This window comes from Grus americana, chromosome 2 (assembly GCF_028858705.1).
Source record: "Grus americana isolate bGruAme1 chromosome 2, bGruAme1.mat, whole genome shotgun sequence".
NCBI lineage: Eukaryota > Metazoa > Chordata > Aves > Gruiformes > Gruidae > Grus > Grus americana.
In genome coordinates this window covers 145417419-145430072 of record NC_072853.1, presented here as the reverse complement: position 1 = coordinate 145430072, position 12654 = coordinate 145417419, and the positions used below count along the sequence as shown (strand labels likewise).

The following is a 12654-nucleotide window of genomic DNA, read 5'->3' as shown; positions in this document are numbered from 1 at the left end:
TCAGTGTTTGGAATTCTGTCTTTGGTTATGGCACAAATAAGACTCAAATTAAATTGTAGGGACACTCCTGGTTTACATTGTATTAAGCTTGTCTGTATAATTAATAATTTTTTGTATGTTTTAGCAAATCTTAAAGCTAGATTTCTTTAATTTGTCTGGCTGTTTCTTCAGAATTGGTCAGTCTTTTCCAGGCCCAAACAGTGCACATATTCCATTCTGAATATTTTAATATAGCTGTCTGATAGATCCAGCAATAATGCAGTTCCCATCTGGATAATACAAATGTCTTTGTAAAGACAGGAAATGACAGTTTAGTTGCAACTTTGAGAGACTGTTTGCATCAGTGATACTCTTTAATTACAGTAAATATTCTGTGTATGTTTCCATGCCTAAGTTGTACACAGCCTGTCACTTATGCTTCACTATTTTCCAGGCATTGACTGTTGGAGTACTCTGTCCACACACCTATTTTTCCCTTTGTTAGCCTGCATTGAGCTCAGGCTAGCACAGATGCTGTTGAGAGAAGTCCATCGGCTCATTCTCAGCAGTGCCTGAACATAGAGCCACAGTAGTTCTGTGAGAGCAGCATGCCAGAGTAAATTCATACCTGTTTAAGTCCAGGCAAAATGAGCTTCTCTGTTTCAAATACACCGTGTTCTATCAGATCTATTATGGAGTACTCAAAGGAAGATTTACTATATTCTTTGTAGCAAAGATGATTCATTTCCAAAGATTGATCATGCCCCATTTGGTTAAAAAACTTGCTCATGAAAGTAGTATCTGTGCTTTTCCATGCTTTTTGAAGATTCTGTTTGTAAATGCTCTAGAGCCTTCAGAGTGTTGCCACAAATACTCTGCCTGAGAGCAGGCAGGGGAGGGTCACAGATGAAGGCACAAAGTTGGAGAGGATGTAGGCTATAACTGTGCTGTTGGGGACAAAGCTGAGAAAAGCTTGTCCAAGGAAACAGAAGAAGAGTCTGAGCAAAGGCTTTGAAATTCAGCCTGTGTTTTGTGTCTCCTTGTGAATAAAACTTTAAATGTGGATTACCTGGCTTTGTAACCCTCACTCAAAAACTAAATCATCTAGAGAAATAGGAAAGCTGGGTCACTTCTTTAGCGCTCTTACCTTCACTTTCAGATAGTCTTCTTGTAATACTTTTTTTTTTTTTTTAAGAAGCTGTATTCCTCAACTGCATAAATACAGTAAATCCAATTTGTTGATGCTGCTTTGTTTTCTCACTGGAAGATTAAAATTTAATGTTTGATCTTCTTGCCGAATTTCTTTCCTAGAATGTCAAAACTGAGGATGCTAATCCTTCTTTCCTTTTAAAGCTTTCACGGATCCTTGCTATCAAACCATACTTCACATTAGCCATGCTTTTATTTGTAATGCTTCCTGTATGTCCTCTGTCTCCCTTGAATTTGCAGCAGCAGCTTTAAAACCTTAGCATTGCAGTCTGGTCTGCTTTCAGCTCCTTCTTTTCTCAACTTGTCTGTATTTTTTTTTTTTTTAAAGCATAGAAAAAATATTGCATATTTTGACAGATGTTAAAACTCTTTTGTCTAGGCAGAGTTTTGGATTTTATTTTTGTAGAATTCTTTCTTTTGAAGTTTGCTGCAATATTGTATGCCTGTTCTGTTTTACAAAGGTGTGGATAGACAGCAAGAAGGAAAGTTCTGTTTTCAGTAAGGTGGAAACGTGCAACATGGGAGTTTCCTTTTTGCTTAAGAGTATAACTACAAAAGTTCAGCTGGGCGTAGTACATGGACAGACAGACTCCTGCAATTCAGAGTGGAGCATACAGAGTGAGACACAGCAAAGAAATATGCAGAATTAAACAAAATTGCAGCCAAGCCTCCAACATGACGGAGGACACGCTATTCTTAGAATCCAGAGGAATTGCATGGTTTTATTGCGCAGCAGGAAGCCGAAAGTTTCTGGATTGATAGCAGCCTGAAGAAAAGGACTTACTCTGCAAGGTGAAGCAGATAAGGAGGAATTTATTCTTAAGCCCTTATATTTTAATATCTCATTCTGAACTTTTAAAAAGGGAGTATAAAAGGCTTGTATTAAAATAAACCTTAAATTTTAAAAAAATTAAAAGCTTTTGATGTTATTAGTGTCTTCAAGAATAAGATGTATTGGTAAATTTACAGCAAAACACTGGCTGACTCCAAAGTGAAAAATAATCATTTTTGTAAGGAGTCTCTTCTCTCTGCTCTCCTTTTTTTTCTTTTTTTCTTTTTTTTTCTTTTTTCTCTTTTTTCTTTTTTTTTTTTTTCCCCTTAGTGGGTTAGAGAATCATAGGAACTTTCACTTTGACCATTTGCATACTTAATGACATTAGCATGGCAATGTGTCCCCTTCTCTGAGTTTTTAATTTATAATATTAAAATCTGTTTTTATAGTGGTACCTTTTCTCTTTTCTCCCATGGCTATACTTCTGTGGATAAAGGCATTGCATAAAAGAAGCAAGCTTTAAGTTACTTGGACATTAGCACTTCACATATTCCAAATTCCAGAATTTTTATCTAATGTAGAATTAAAAGGTTGGGAGTGGGGGAACTAAGGCCTTTCAAAATAATAATGAGAAGTATCAAACCTTTGGGGGTCTCAGTGCAATGCAGTTGCAAATAATGTACATTCCCAGTAGGAAAGCATGTCGTATGGGTCATGGAGTTTCTTTCTCTGTTAATATTACCTGAACTTACCTGAACTGTGGCAGAAAAAGAATACTTGCTTTGGCATAGTAGTGCTAAAGGACCTATACAATAAACATCAACATTTTCCTCTTTGAATTCCACAAAAAGAATTATCTCATGACTAGAAAAGGTGAACTTGAGGCTTTGATTTCATAAAAGGGTTTGAGTAACTTGATACTCACTGCAAATGGAGGGGATAGAGAACATCAGCTAAAAAAATAGGATAAGTCAATCATGATGCATAATCATTAACTCCTGGAGTACAATCATAGAGACTGAATTTGATCTCTTTGTGCTTTACTCATTTAGATAAATCAACTTGCATTACCATTTGCTTCTGAGAGTCTCAATTTTTCTTGTTTAATTTCTTAACCCTCATAGTCATTTACTGTAGATTTGCTTCTATATTCTGGAAGATACTGATGGGAAAAGCTAGTATTTGGTCATGGTTATACATAAGTGAGAAGAGTTGAATAAAAGTTATTTTTACATTCTTCTAATATATTTAATGCAAGTTACATAAAGTTCAATACCAAACTAAATGGACTTTTTATGACACATAGCAAAAATATAGCCAATTTTTGTAAAGGTGGAAGAATGGTGCCAGGTTAGAATGGTAAGGAGAGGCTAGTTCTGTATTTGCAGAGATATTATTTTATAATTGATATACTGAAGCAATATCTCTAAGATTCTTTAGACAAAAGAAATTGATATTTAAATTATCCTAAACTTCAGTTTTATGTGGCTATATATATTGGTTTAAGTAAAACAGATAGAGAATTAATTTTCATCCAGTAGAAAGGAATAGAAAGTTCCACTTTTATACTTTCAAAACAAAATTAAGAGTTCCTCTAAATACAAATAGTTTGACCAAAAGAAAGCTGAGTTACAGGTCAGTGTGCATACACACACAGTCACAGAAATGTTTGGATTTTTTTAAAATTATGGATGGTGTTTGTAAATTTAGGATACAACTTGTTTTTCTTTCTTCAAAATCCAATTTTAAGGCTACAACTTTGTGTCTTTTTTCAATGTTTTGGTAAAATAAAACACAGTTTAAATGATTTAAAAGTAGAAAAAGAAAGGCTTAAAATAGAGAAAGTGAAATGTCTGAAGTTATAACCAAAGAAATAGTAGTGTGGTATTCGATTTCTTGAGCAAGAAGCTTTTATTAGCTGCCTTTCTATTTGGATAGCAAGTGCTTGAGATTTAGACTGGTACTTTTTCTGTTTGTCATTGAGGTATTCTTATGCAACCACTTAACATAAAATATTTGGTATTTTGTTATCGAAGTTATAACTCAAATTACACTTGGAAAAGATTTTTATTTGCCACCTGGTTTTGCTTCCCATTTCTCCATTTCTACTGTTCTTTTCTCTGTGTGTGTTTTTTTGTTTGCGGCCATCCCCCCTCCCCCCCCCCCCGCCTTTGATCAGATTTTCATCCTGCTTTTTTTTTTTTCATTCTGCAATTACCTTAGACTTTGAAGCTCTGTCTTACCGTTTGCATAGTTTGGTGGTTGTATTAATTTCCATTCAGCTACTAGGAAGAATTTTTTTGAACCAACATGGTCCTCTGTCCTTGAAAGTCAGTCAACATTCCCATATTCACTTTTTTGTAATTAGAAATATGGCATTCTGAAGGACCTTATATCATAGAATCATAGAATGGTTTGGGTTGGAAGGGACCACAAAGATCATCTAGTTCCAACCCCCCTGCCATGGGCAGGGACACCCTCCACTAGACCAGGTTGCCCAAAGCCCCATCCAACCTGGCCTTGAACACTCCCAGGGATGGGGCATCCACAGCTTCTCCGGGCAACCTGTTCCAGTGTCTCACCACCCTCACAGGGAAGAATTTATTCCTAACATCTAATCTAAATCGACCCTCCTTCAGCTCAAGGCCATTACCCCTCATCCTGTCACTACTTGCCCTTGTAAACAGTCCCTCTCCAGCTTTCAACAGAGAGCTTTCAATATGCTGGCTTTGGCAACTACTTGTGTATGTAGAAGATCCATCTTACTCTTATAATGTTGGATATCTCTTCCGAAACTCTTGCTGACTTAATATGTGAGTGGAAGTTTAAAAAAATGGTTTTTTCTTTCAAGCCAAATTGTACCCAACCATTTTGCAGTTGATACTGCTGTTTTTACTGAATCCAAGGGAAGCATGTTAAAATAGCAAAAAATTATTGAGACGACCACTCTTTTTGGTGAAGTTTTCCTGATCTATTCTGAAGGAAGATCTTGATTTCTTTTTTTTTTTCTTTTCCTTGCACCTCCACCCCCACAGTCATGTTCTTTTAAAAGGAGTTCAGCTATAGACAGATAATTTGTATTTACATGACTGACATGGAAAAAAAAAAAATCCTTGAATGACAACCTCTGTTTGAGAGAATATTTCCTAAAGCCAAATTTGATAATCTCTCAAAAAAGCTGTTTGCTACGAGTCCTCCATTTTCCAGCAGAAGGGATCTGATAGTTGAAGAACTGAATTAAAAGCTGCTCTTTACTTTTTTTAATATTTTGTTTGCAAGTCAAGTTCAGTATTTTTCTTGTTTTCAGTCAAGACCTACTATGTGGGGAAACAAGTTGTGTTGTATCTGTCATCCTCCTCCAAGGGAATAAGGCCTGGTTATTTGTCCAAGGATGTGAAGTGTCAGTCACGCGCTGCACTACTATTTTAATGATCACACAAATTTAACATAGTGTAGTGTGTTTTGATCCATTCTGGATGTCTGTATTCTGAAATAAATTCTCCACCGTATACTAGAACTTGGGAATCAAGCTGCCAGTATTTCTGCCAACATAAACGCATCCAAGTTACTCCAAGGTCGAGGAGATCAAAGGCTGTATAGAATTGATGACAGTAATTTTATTACTGGAGGATATATTTCAAGATTTCTAGGAGATAACAAAGGAGGACTAAAAAGACTGCTGGAGAAGCTTCAAGGGGATCTGTTCTGTGGCACAACTAGTACTGTTGCTGTTGCACACGAAGATCTGTTGGCCAGTCAGAAAGAGTAAGAAAATGTGGTGCGGTAGGACATGCCTGCTTTTTTTCACTGCAGCGGCTGCCACTAGAAAGTCTGCTGGGATCTAACTGCTCTGGCATCTAATTTGGGGAATACACTGTGTCTGTGAACAGGGCACAAACCTGAGAGGTGATATATTGCACCATCAAAATCTACTGGTAAGTAACTCATTTTCAAACCTGCTGATCTAATTTCTCAAAGTCCAATGACATACCAGTCCAGACAGCTCACTGTCTTGCTACAGTACTGACAACTTGAGAGTTCCTTTTTATTTTAAAGTTGCTCTTACAGATTTTAGTTATATTCATGTATGCTATCAATTTAAGTTTGCATTCCATATTTCCTGTCCTAAATAAAGGTTTTTAAAGCTTGTTCTTTCTTATTCAAATGATTTTATTTTTTTTTAAGCTTTTATTTTCACTTTTACTTTTCACTACTCAGGTAGTTCTTGAACTGGAGCACTCATCTGATATAATTCCCTTTCTTAGGGAATTAGTCTGTTTGGTTTATTTCCTGTCTTCATCTGCTGGTAGGAGGGCAAATTGCCAACTAGACTGGCATTTTCTGGATTTGGAGAAATTAAACCTGCAGGTAAGAAATTACTGGTTTTTCATAGGTATAACTGGAAACAGAACTGACTTTTGTTTATTAAACAAAAAAAATCTGTGCAAATGGGTCTTTCAGAATAGGCTTCCAATGACATGGATCTGTATTGGATCCAGGGGAAATTGGAAATCCAATCTAGCTGAAATGAGACCAGAAATTTTAAGTGATATTAGGATAAGGCTTCTTCTATATTTGCTTGGACTAAACTTGAGATTAATTTTTATTTACTTATTTATTTTTAAATTCCCAGAGGTAATATAGGTGCAGTATATTAAGTGACCAAAGATAATCAGCTTTTTATATCACTTCCCTTTTGCGTGCAGGAACCCCATGTACAGGCTGTCTTTTGTCCCCATCTCCCACTGTGAATGAGCGAATCAAGTCAGGTCACGGTTTCAAGATGCAGAAGTCTTAGATGTGTTAATTCAAAGGAGTAATTTCTTATCCTTTTGAGAGGTAGCTGAGCTGCCAAAAGCGATGCTAGTGCAAACAGAACTATTTGTGGGGTTACCTTATGAATTAAATTTTTTAAAAAATTAATTAAAAATTGACCATTTCAATGATCCATTTTGAGAGTGACTTCTAGGTGATTGTACCAGAACAACTGAAAGAGCAGCATCCTGTGGAGCAGGGATGGAAATGAGCAGTAATTTGTCAATTGCATTTTATTATTATATGCGTACCATACATAATGATATTCTGCTTGTGCTTAATAAGTAATCTCAAAATAATAAATCATGAAATAAACATCTCAAAATAATAAAAGTTGAGGAAATCACCAAGTAAATATTTTGGAGAATACCTGACAAAGGGCCAGTGAACACGAGGGGAGAAGGATGTTTATCGGAAGACTTCACTAATCTCACTTTTCCCTACTTCTTAAATACACAATTAAAGGGCTGAAAGTCAAAAGCATGCAGAGACATCTCTGGGAATAGCTGTATAAACCTGATGTTAATACTCTGGCTGTTGCTGTTATTCTTGAATAAAAGTAGTAAATTTATAAGCCTGGAGGGAGCGTATGTATCTGCACTTCAAGTAGACACTTATTCCTAACTTGGGAGTATGTTAGTATTGATTAGTCAATGAATCATGATTATTCTTTTGTAATAGGCAGGAATTCATTAGCAGGATGTTTTTACTGAATACTTTTCTGTGTTTTCTAAGAGGAGCTTAATTTAAATAGTGGGTCCTGATGTAGAGAACAAAAATATAACTGTAAGCCAAATATTGGTGAGTTTTTAATGATGTATTCTAGTATTAAGATGATGTTCTCATCTCTTTTGCTGCTTGTTTTTCCTAACAAGTTATTAGTTGCAGTAGTATTTTGGATTTATATGGAGTTTTTCTTTTTTTAGGTATTAAAAAAAGCCCTAAAACTCACCATTTAAATCTTGTAACTTAAACAGGGTATCCTGGGCTAACATGGTGAGACTGTGTGTATTATACTTCTCTTATATATGTGCATTATGGAAAAATCTATGCCATGAAGTAATACAAAGGATATTTGATAATTTTAAAATTAATTTTTTTGAAATACTTTGGTTTCCAGCATCACCAATACCTTTCTCCTGTAATAAATATCAACAAGCATTTTGCTGGGTTTGCCTCACTTATCACTGTTCAGTACGAAAATAGCAATTCAGCAATTACTTCCAAAGGAATTGGAAATCTTCTCTCTCTGCCTGCCATCTCTTCAGTATTTCTTGATTTTTGTAATGTTTTTCAGAACCTTAAACACAATATGAAGTTATCTTATTAAAATATTTGTTGGGGTGAGGACTGCTCAGGATGCAAATGTTGAAAGCAGGAGAAAAATAATTATTTTCTCTCCACAGATCACAAAAAAGAGCTTCTGCTACTTTTTTGCCAACATGATTATAAAGAAATGGAACTGATTGTCAGTAGAGAAGATACGAGTTAGTGGATGGGGGAAACAGGCTCACAGGCTTTCAGACAATCAGTAATTTTTTCATGCCTAGATTAGGTGACATACCATAAATCAGTTTAACACCCTTGCTCTCATAATAAATTCTTGCTTATTCTCCCTACCCTACACAAAACTTTCTGCACTGCCCAGTCTCACCTTGTTAGTCCAGGATACCCTATTCAGCCATATCTTGCATGCTGTCTTTCTTTCATTCAAAAAATAATCATACAATCTCTTACTCAGATCCACTGTACTCTCCATGTACCAACTACCTTCCTGAGATTATTGCATTTGGAAGCCATTGTTCTTATCTTCTTTTTGGCTTTCAAGTTTTCTATTTCCAGTCTGAAGAAAAGGAGTTAACAGCTTGTTGTATATGGCTGGTTGCTTGTTTTCACTCAAACCCGATTGTATTTCCTTCTTTTTTAACTTTTCTCTATAATAAACCCTTGTATCTCTTACTTTTCCTCTTCCCTTTTTGGAATGTCCTTGCTTTCAGTCATGTAAAAAATGGCTTAACATACTATCTGCAAACCTTATCGTGCATCATCCTTAAATCATCACAGCTACAAAACCAGTAGAACAATATTTTAGTGAATTTTATTTAAATACAGAACTGCATACTTGTGATCTTCAAAGTTATTCTTATGACGTATTATGGATTTTGTTCCATATAAGTTATGTTTGTAAGTTATGAGGTAATAGCCTTCATAAAATCTAGGCTTTGGGTCTCGGTCTACCGGCATTCAGGTCATTCTGGTTTTCTGTTGGCGTTTCACGCCAGCAGTTTGTTCTCAGGAACAGAAGCAATACAATAAAATCTGTTCGTACATGGGCTGTTCTAGTTCAGTATGTTTTACTACAGACCAGCATTTTATATAGAAGTTTATATATCACATTACATTATTTTTATGTGAACTTTCAGTAACATTTTTGAAATATTTCCCAGTCAAGGCCCAAAGAGTTCAGCAGTTCCTTTTTTTATGTGTGTGTAAGTAACAGAAAATACTAATTTTATGTTTTATTTTTGAATATGTTGTGAAACTTGTAAATTTCACAAATACCCATATTTGCCATCCAATTCTTAATTTCTTTTTTTTTTTGTTGCCCTGTGAAGACTTTATTCTAATTTTTCCTCTGAAAGCTTTCATATGCGAAACTTATTTTGCTATGCTAGCAGATAAATAAGTTTTAACAGTAATATTCTTCTTTTGGTTAAGCAGCCTGACAGTAAACATACAGAGGAGAGCTCATAATCTTCATTGCACTCATTGTGATCGTTAAGAAAAGTCCTACTTCAAAACCTGCAGTATCACAGCCAAGAGTTGGCCAGCACTACTTACAATGTTTGCAGTCTGAGGAACAAGAGTGCTATTGTAGAAATTCAATCTGCCTTGGATAAAATAAATCATTGTCTTTTGAGAGCTCTTAACTTCTAGAAAGAGCTCCTCTGGTCTGACCAAGAGTAGGACAGCACTCAATAATCTTGTGCAGCGTTTTTTCACATTGAGTGTTTTGAAATTTGTATGCTTTTTTTCATTAAAACTTGATCATTTTTCCTTCCTTTTTAACTCCTTTCTATAGTAAATGCTTTTGTCTCCATTTCTTTTCTCTTTCCATTTTCGAATATTTGCAGCAGGATCATTTTTGCCTCATAATGATTAGAGTTTGAGGATGATGTGTGCTGTGTAGATGTGGCACTTAAGGACATGGTTTAGTGGTGGACTTGGCAGTGTTAGGCTGATGGATGGACTCAATGATCTTAAGGGTCTTTTCCAACCTAAATGATTCTATGATTCCATGTAGTTTAATACGTTGACTCTTAAAATAAGTCTGGTTAATATGCATAAATTGATACTGCCTTTGTTTATCTTGAGAATTGCTGTTTGCAAGCAGTGCCTTTAAAAAGTCTTTGCTGCTGTGGAATCTCATGATACTTGAAAAATGGCTGCAAGAGAACAAACAGCTAAATAATCTACAAGGCTGAAAAAATAGGTGGTAACTACCAGCACCTGCTGTGAATATTTTGTGTAACTTCCTCTTGTCTATACTACTATTTTACATATACTGAATACTGTATTTGGATGCATTTTATATATTCAAAGTTATTTTTACATGTTTTTAAAGATTCAAAATAAAAGCATAAAAGTTTTAGGAGAAGAATAGTTACTTCTGTATCCTACTTGATGCCTGGTTTTCTTCCTGAGCATGGTAGAGCAGTTTAAGTAATGATCTACTGGAACTGTCTTTAAATGTTATGCTAAAATCCCTGGAACAGTTTGGCTACTTTTTGTTTCAGAATTTCTTTGTCCACACAGAAAGGGTGAAACTTCAGGTTACTATAGCATTAAGATTTGTGGGAAAAGCCTCAATATAAAAACCCGTGTAAAATACCCAAATTCCACTATTAGCAACTTGTCTGTAGATGTGTGGTTTTGTCATCTTCACTCAGCGTGTTTATTTAATAATAATTTAATACTGCTGCTGAGTTGTGTGGTGATAACATACAAGAGTTGTCCAAATGGGAATTTGAACCTGTGTTATATGTGTATGAATTTGCATTTAGTTACTGTGTGCATAGTTGCTAATATAAACCGTGTCCTGTTAGGAAACTTCTATGAAAGCATGTAAGAAGTCCTTCTGAATAAGAGGTGAGGTAGTATAACTGGCTAACCTCATAAGAACTTGCTAGGTCACTGTTTCAGTTTCCTCAGATCAACAAGCCTTTAAGAGACCTGTTTAATGCTCAATATACCCCATTGGATTAGAGGAATTACATGGGGAAGTGAATACCATACAAGATATTTGAAATTATTGAGAGCTTTGGGTTATCAAAGTGGTTTATTCCTATAGACCCCTTAGAGAGGAAGGTGAGGGGGAGATTCTAGAGTAGAAAAGTTGATTGTTTACTTGCATAATGCTGGGGGAATTTGTCATCTTCAGAAAAGTTTCTTGAAAACAGTTTTCACTGTGGTGCTTCACCACCTTCTTTTGCAAAATTGCTGTGCATCTATCTCCTCTCTCCAACTCAGCAACTAAAAGTTCCTTACTGAACTCGCTATTGTCTTACCTTATTTTGTGGGAAATTTTGGCACTCTGGGTGGTGTTATGTGCCCTTACTGAGGTTCTTGTCTAAACAGTTCAGATACCACCAGAATAAAAACTGCATTGTAAAAATAGACCCGTTGACAATGTTATTTGTGAATTCACATGAATGTATGTGTACCATGAATAGTTATTTAAATGCTATTTCAGATAACAACATGGCATTTGGCTTTGAACTCCTGAGTACATTCGGTATGGAAATATGTAACATTACCTATTTGCTTCAGGCCACAGATAGTCAAATTTGTTGTAAAGCAGCATTTTGCTATTGCCTAGTATTTTGTGGATTGGAGGATTTACGGGTTAGCAAGCAATATTACTTTTGTTTCTAGACTTATTCTATAGCAGTATAGGGGTAGGTTAGAGGTTGCCTTTTACTATTGGAAAAAGGCTGATGGTGTCTTAGAGCCTGAAGAACCATGTACTTTCCTTATTTCTGTATGACATTTGCAGATGATCTCTAGTGTTGGCATATTAAGTTCCTTGTTTCCAGAATTCTAGAAAATTGGTCTGCTTCATGGAAATATGAGGCAAAACTAATTTGAACATTTAGAGTACTCAGTTAACATATTTTCTGTAATTTAAAAACAAATTACTAGAAACTGTAAGGTGGTAGAAAACAGAATAACCATATGTTATATTTTATCTGGAAGAATTTAATGGAATTAACATGTCTGGTTTTTAGTTCATTCTGCAAAAGTATTGGGGGGGGGGGGGTGTTCAAACTTAAAAAAAAAAAAGGGGGGGGGGGAAAGGACCTCACGTTCCCATAGTTGGTTTGCAAAGTAGTTGGTCTGTTAATAACCATCCTGCTGGCAGAAAGAATCTTTAGAATGCAGTTCTATTTTATTGCTTCTGCAGAAAGATTCTAATTTCAACTTTTTTCTGTTCCTAAATACTCTCAATAGGTTTCTAAGTTGCTTCTGCTAGGAAAAATGAATAGTTTAAGATACTTTATGAAAATTGCAATCGATTGGTCACTCTAAGTAGAACATCAACTCGGTCAGGACTATTTGTCCTGGTTTTTTTTTTTTTTTTGTACCTCAAGGAATTGCATTTAATAGACTGAGATTTATTGCTTTTTGTATTCACAGGACTGTGCTAAAGAATAATGACTTGAGATCAAGACAAGAATTAACTACTCACCTCACCAATCAGTGGCCTTCCCCAGGAGCTCTGGATGTCAATGCTGTTGCCTTGGACACCCTACTCTATAGAAAGCACAATCAACAATGGGATGAGTAAGTTGAATATTTATTTCAATTCACCTTTAGAG

The 12654-nt window shown here is 35.5% G+C and overlaps 1 protein-coding gene across 1 annotated transcript in view; it reads left to right on the top strand.

Moving 5' to 3' along the window:
• The window catches only part of RUNDC3B (RUN domain containing 3B), a 58496-nt gene that overhangs the window by 40520 nt on the left and 5322 nt on the right, over positions 1 to 12654 (top strand). The window contains exon 9 of the mRNA XM_054814429.1: positions 12473 to 12619. Within this exon, the coding sequence (XP_054670404.1) occupies positions 12473 to 12619 (147 nt within the window). The remainder of the gene's footprint in view (positions 1 to 12472; positions 12620 to 12654) is intronic.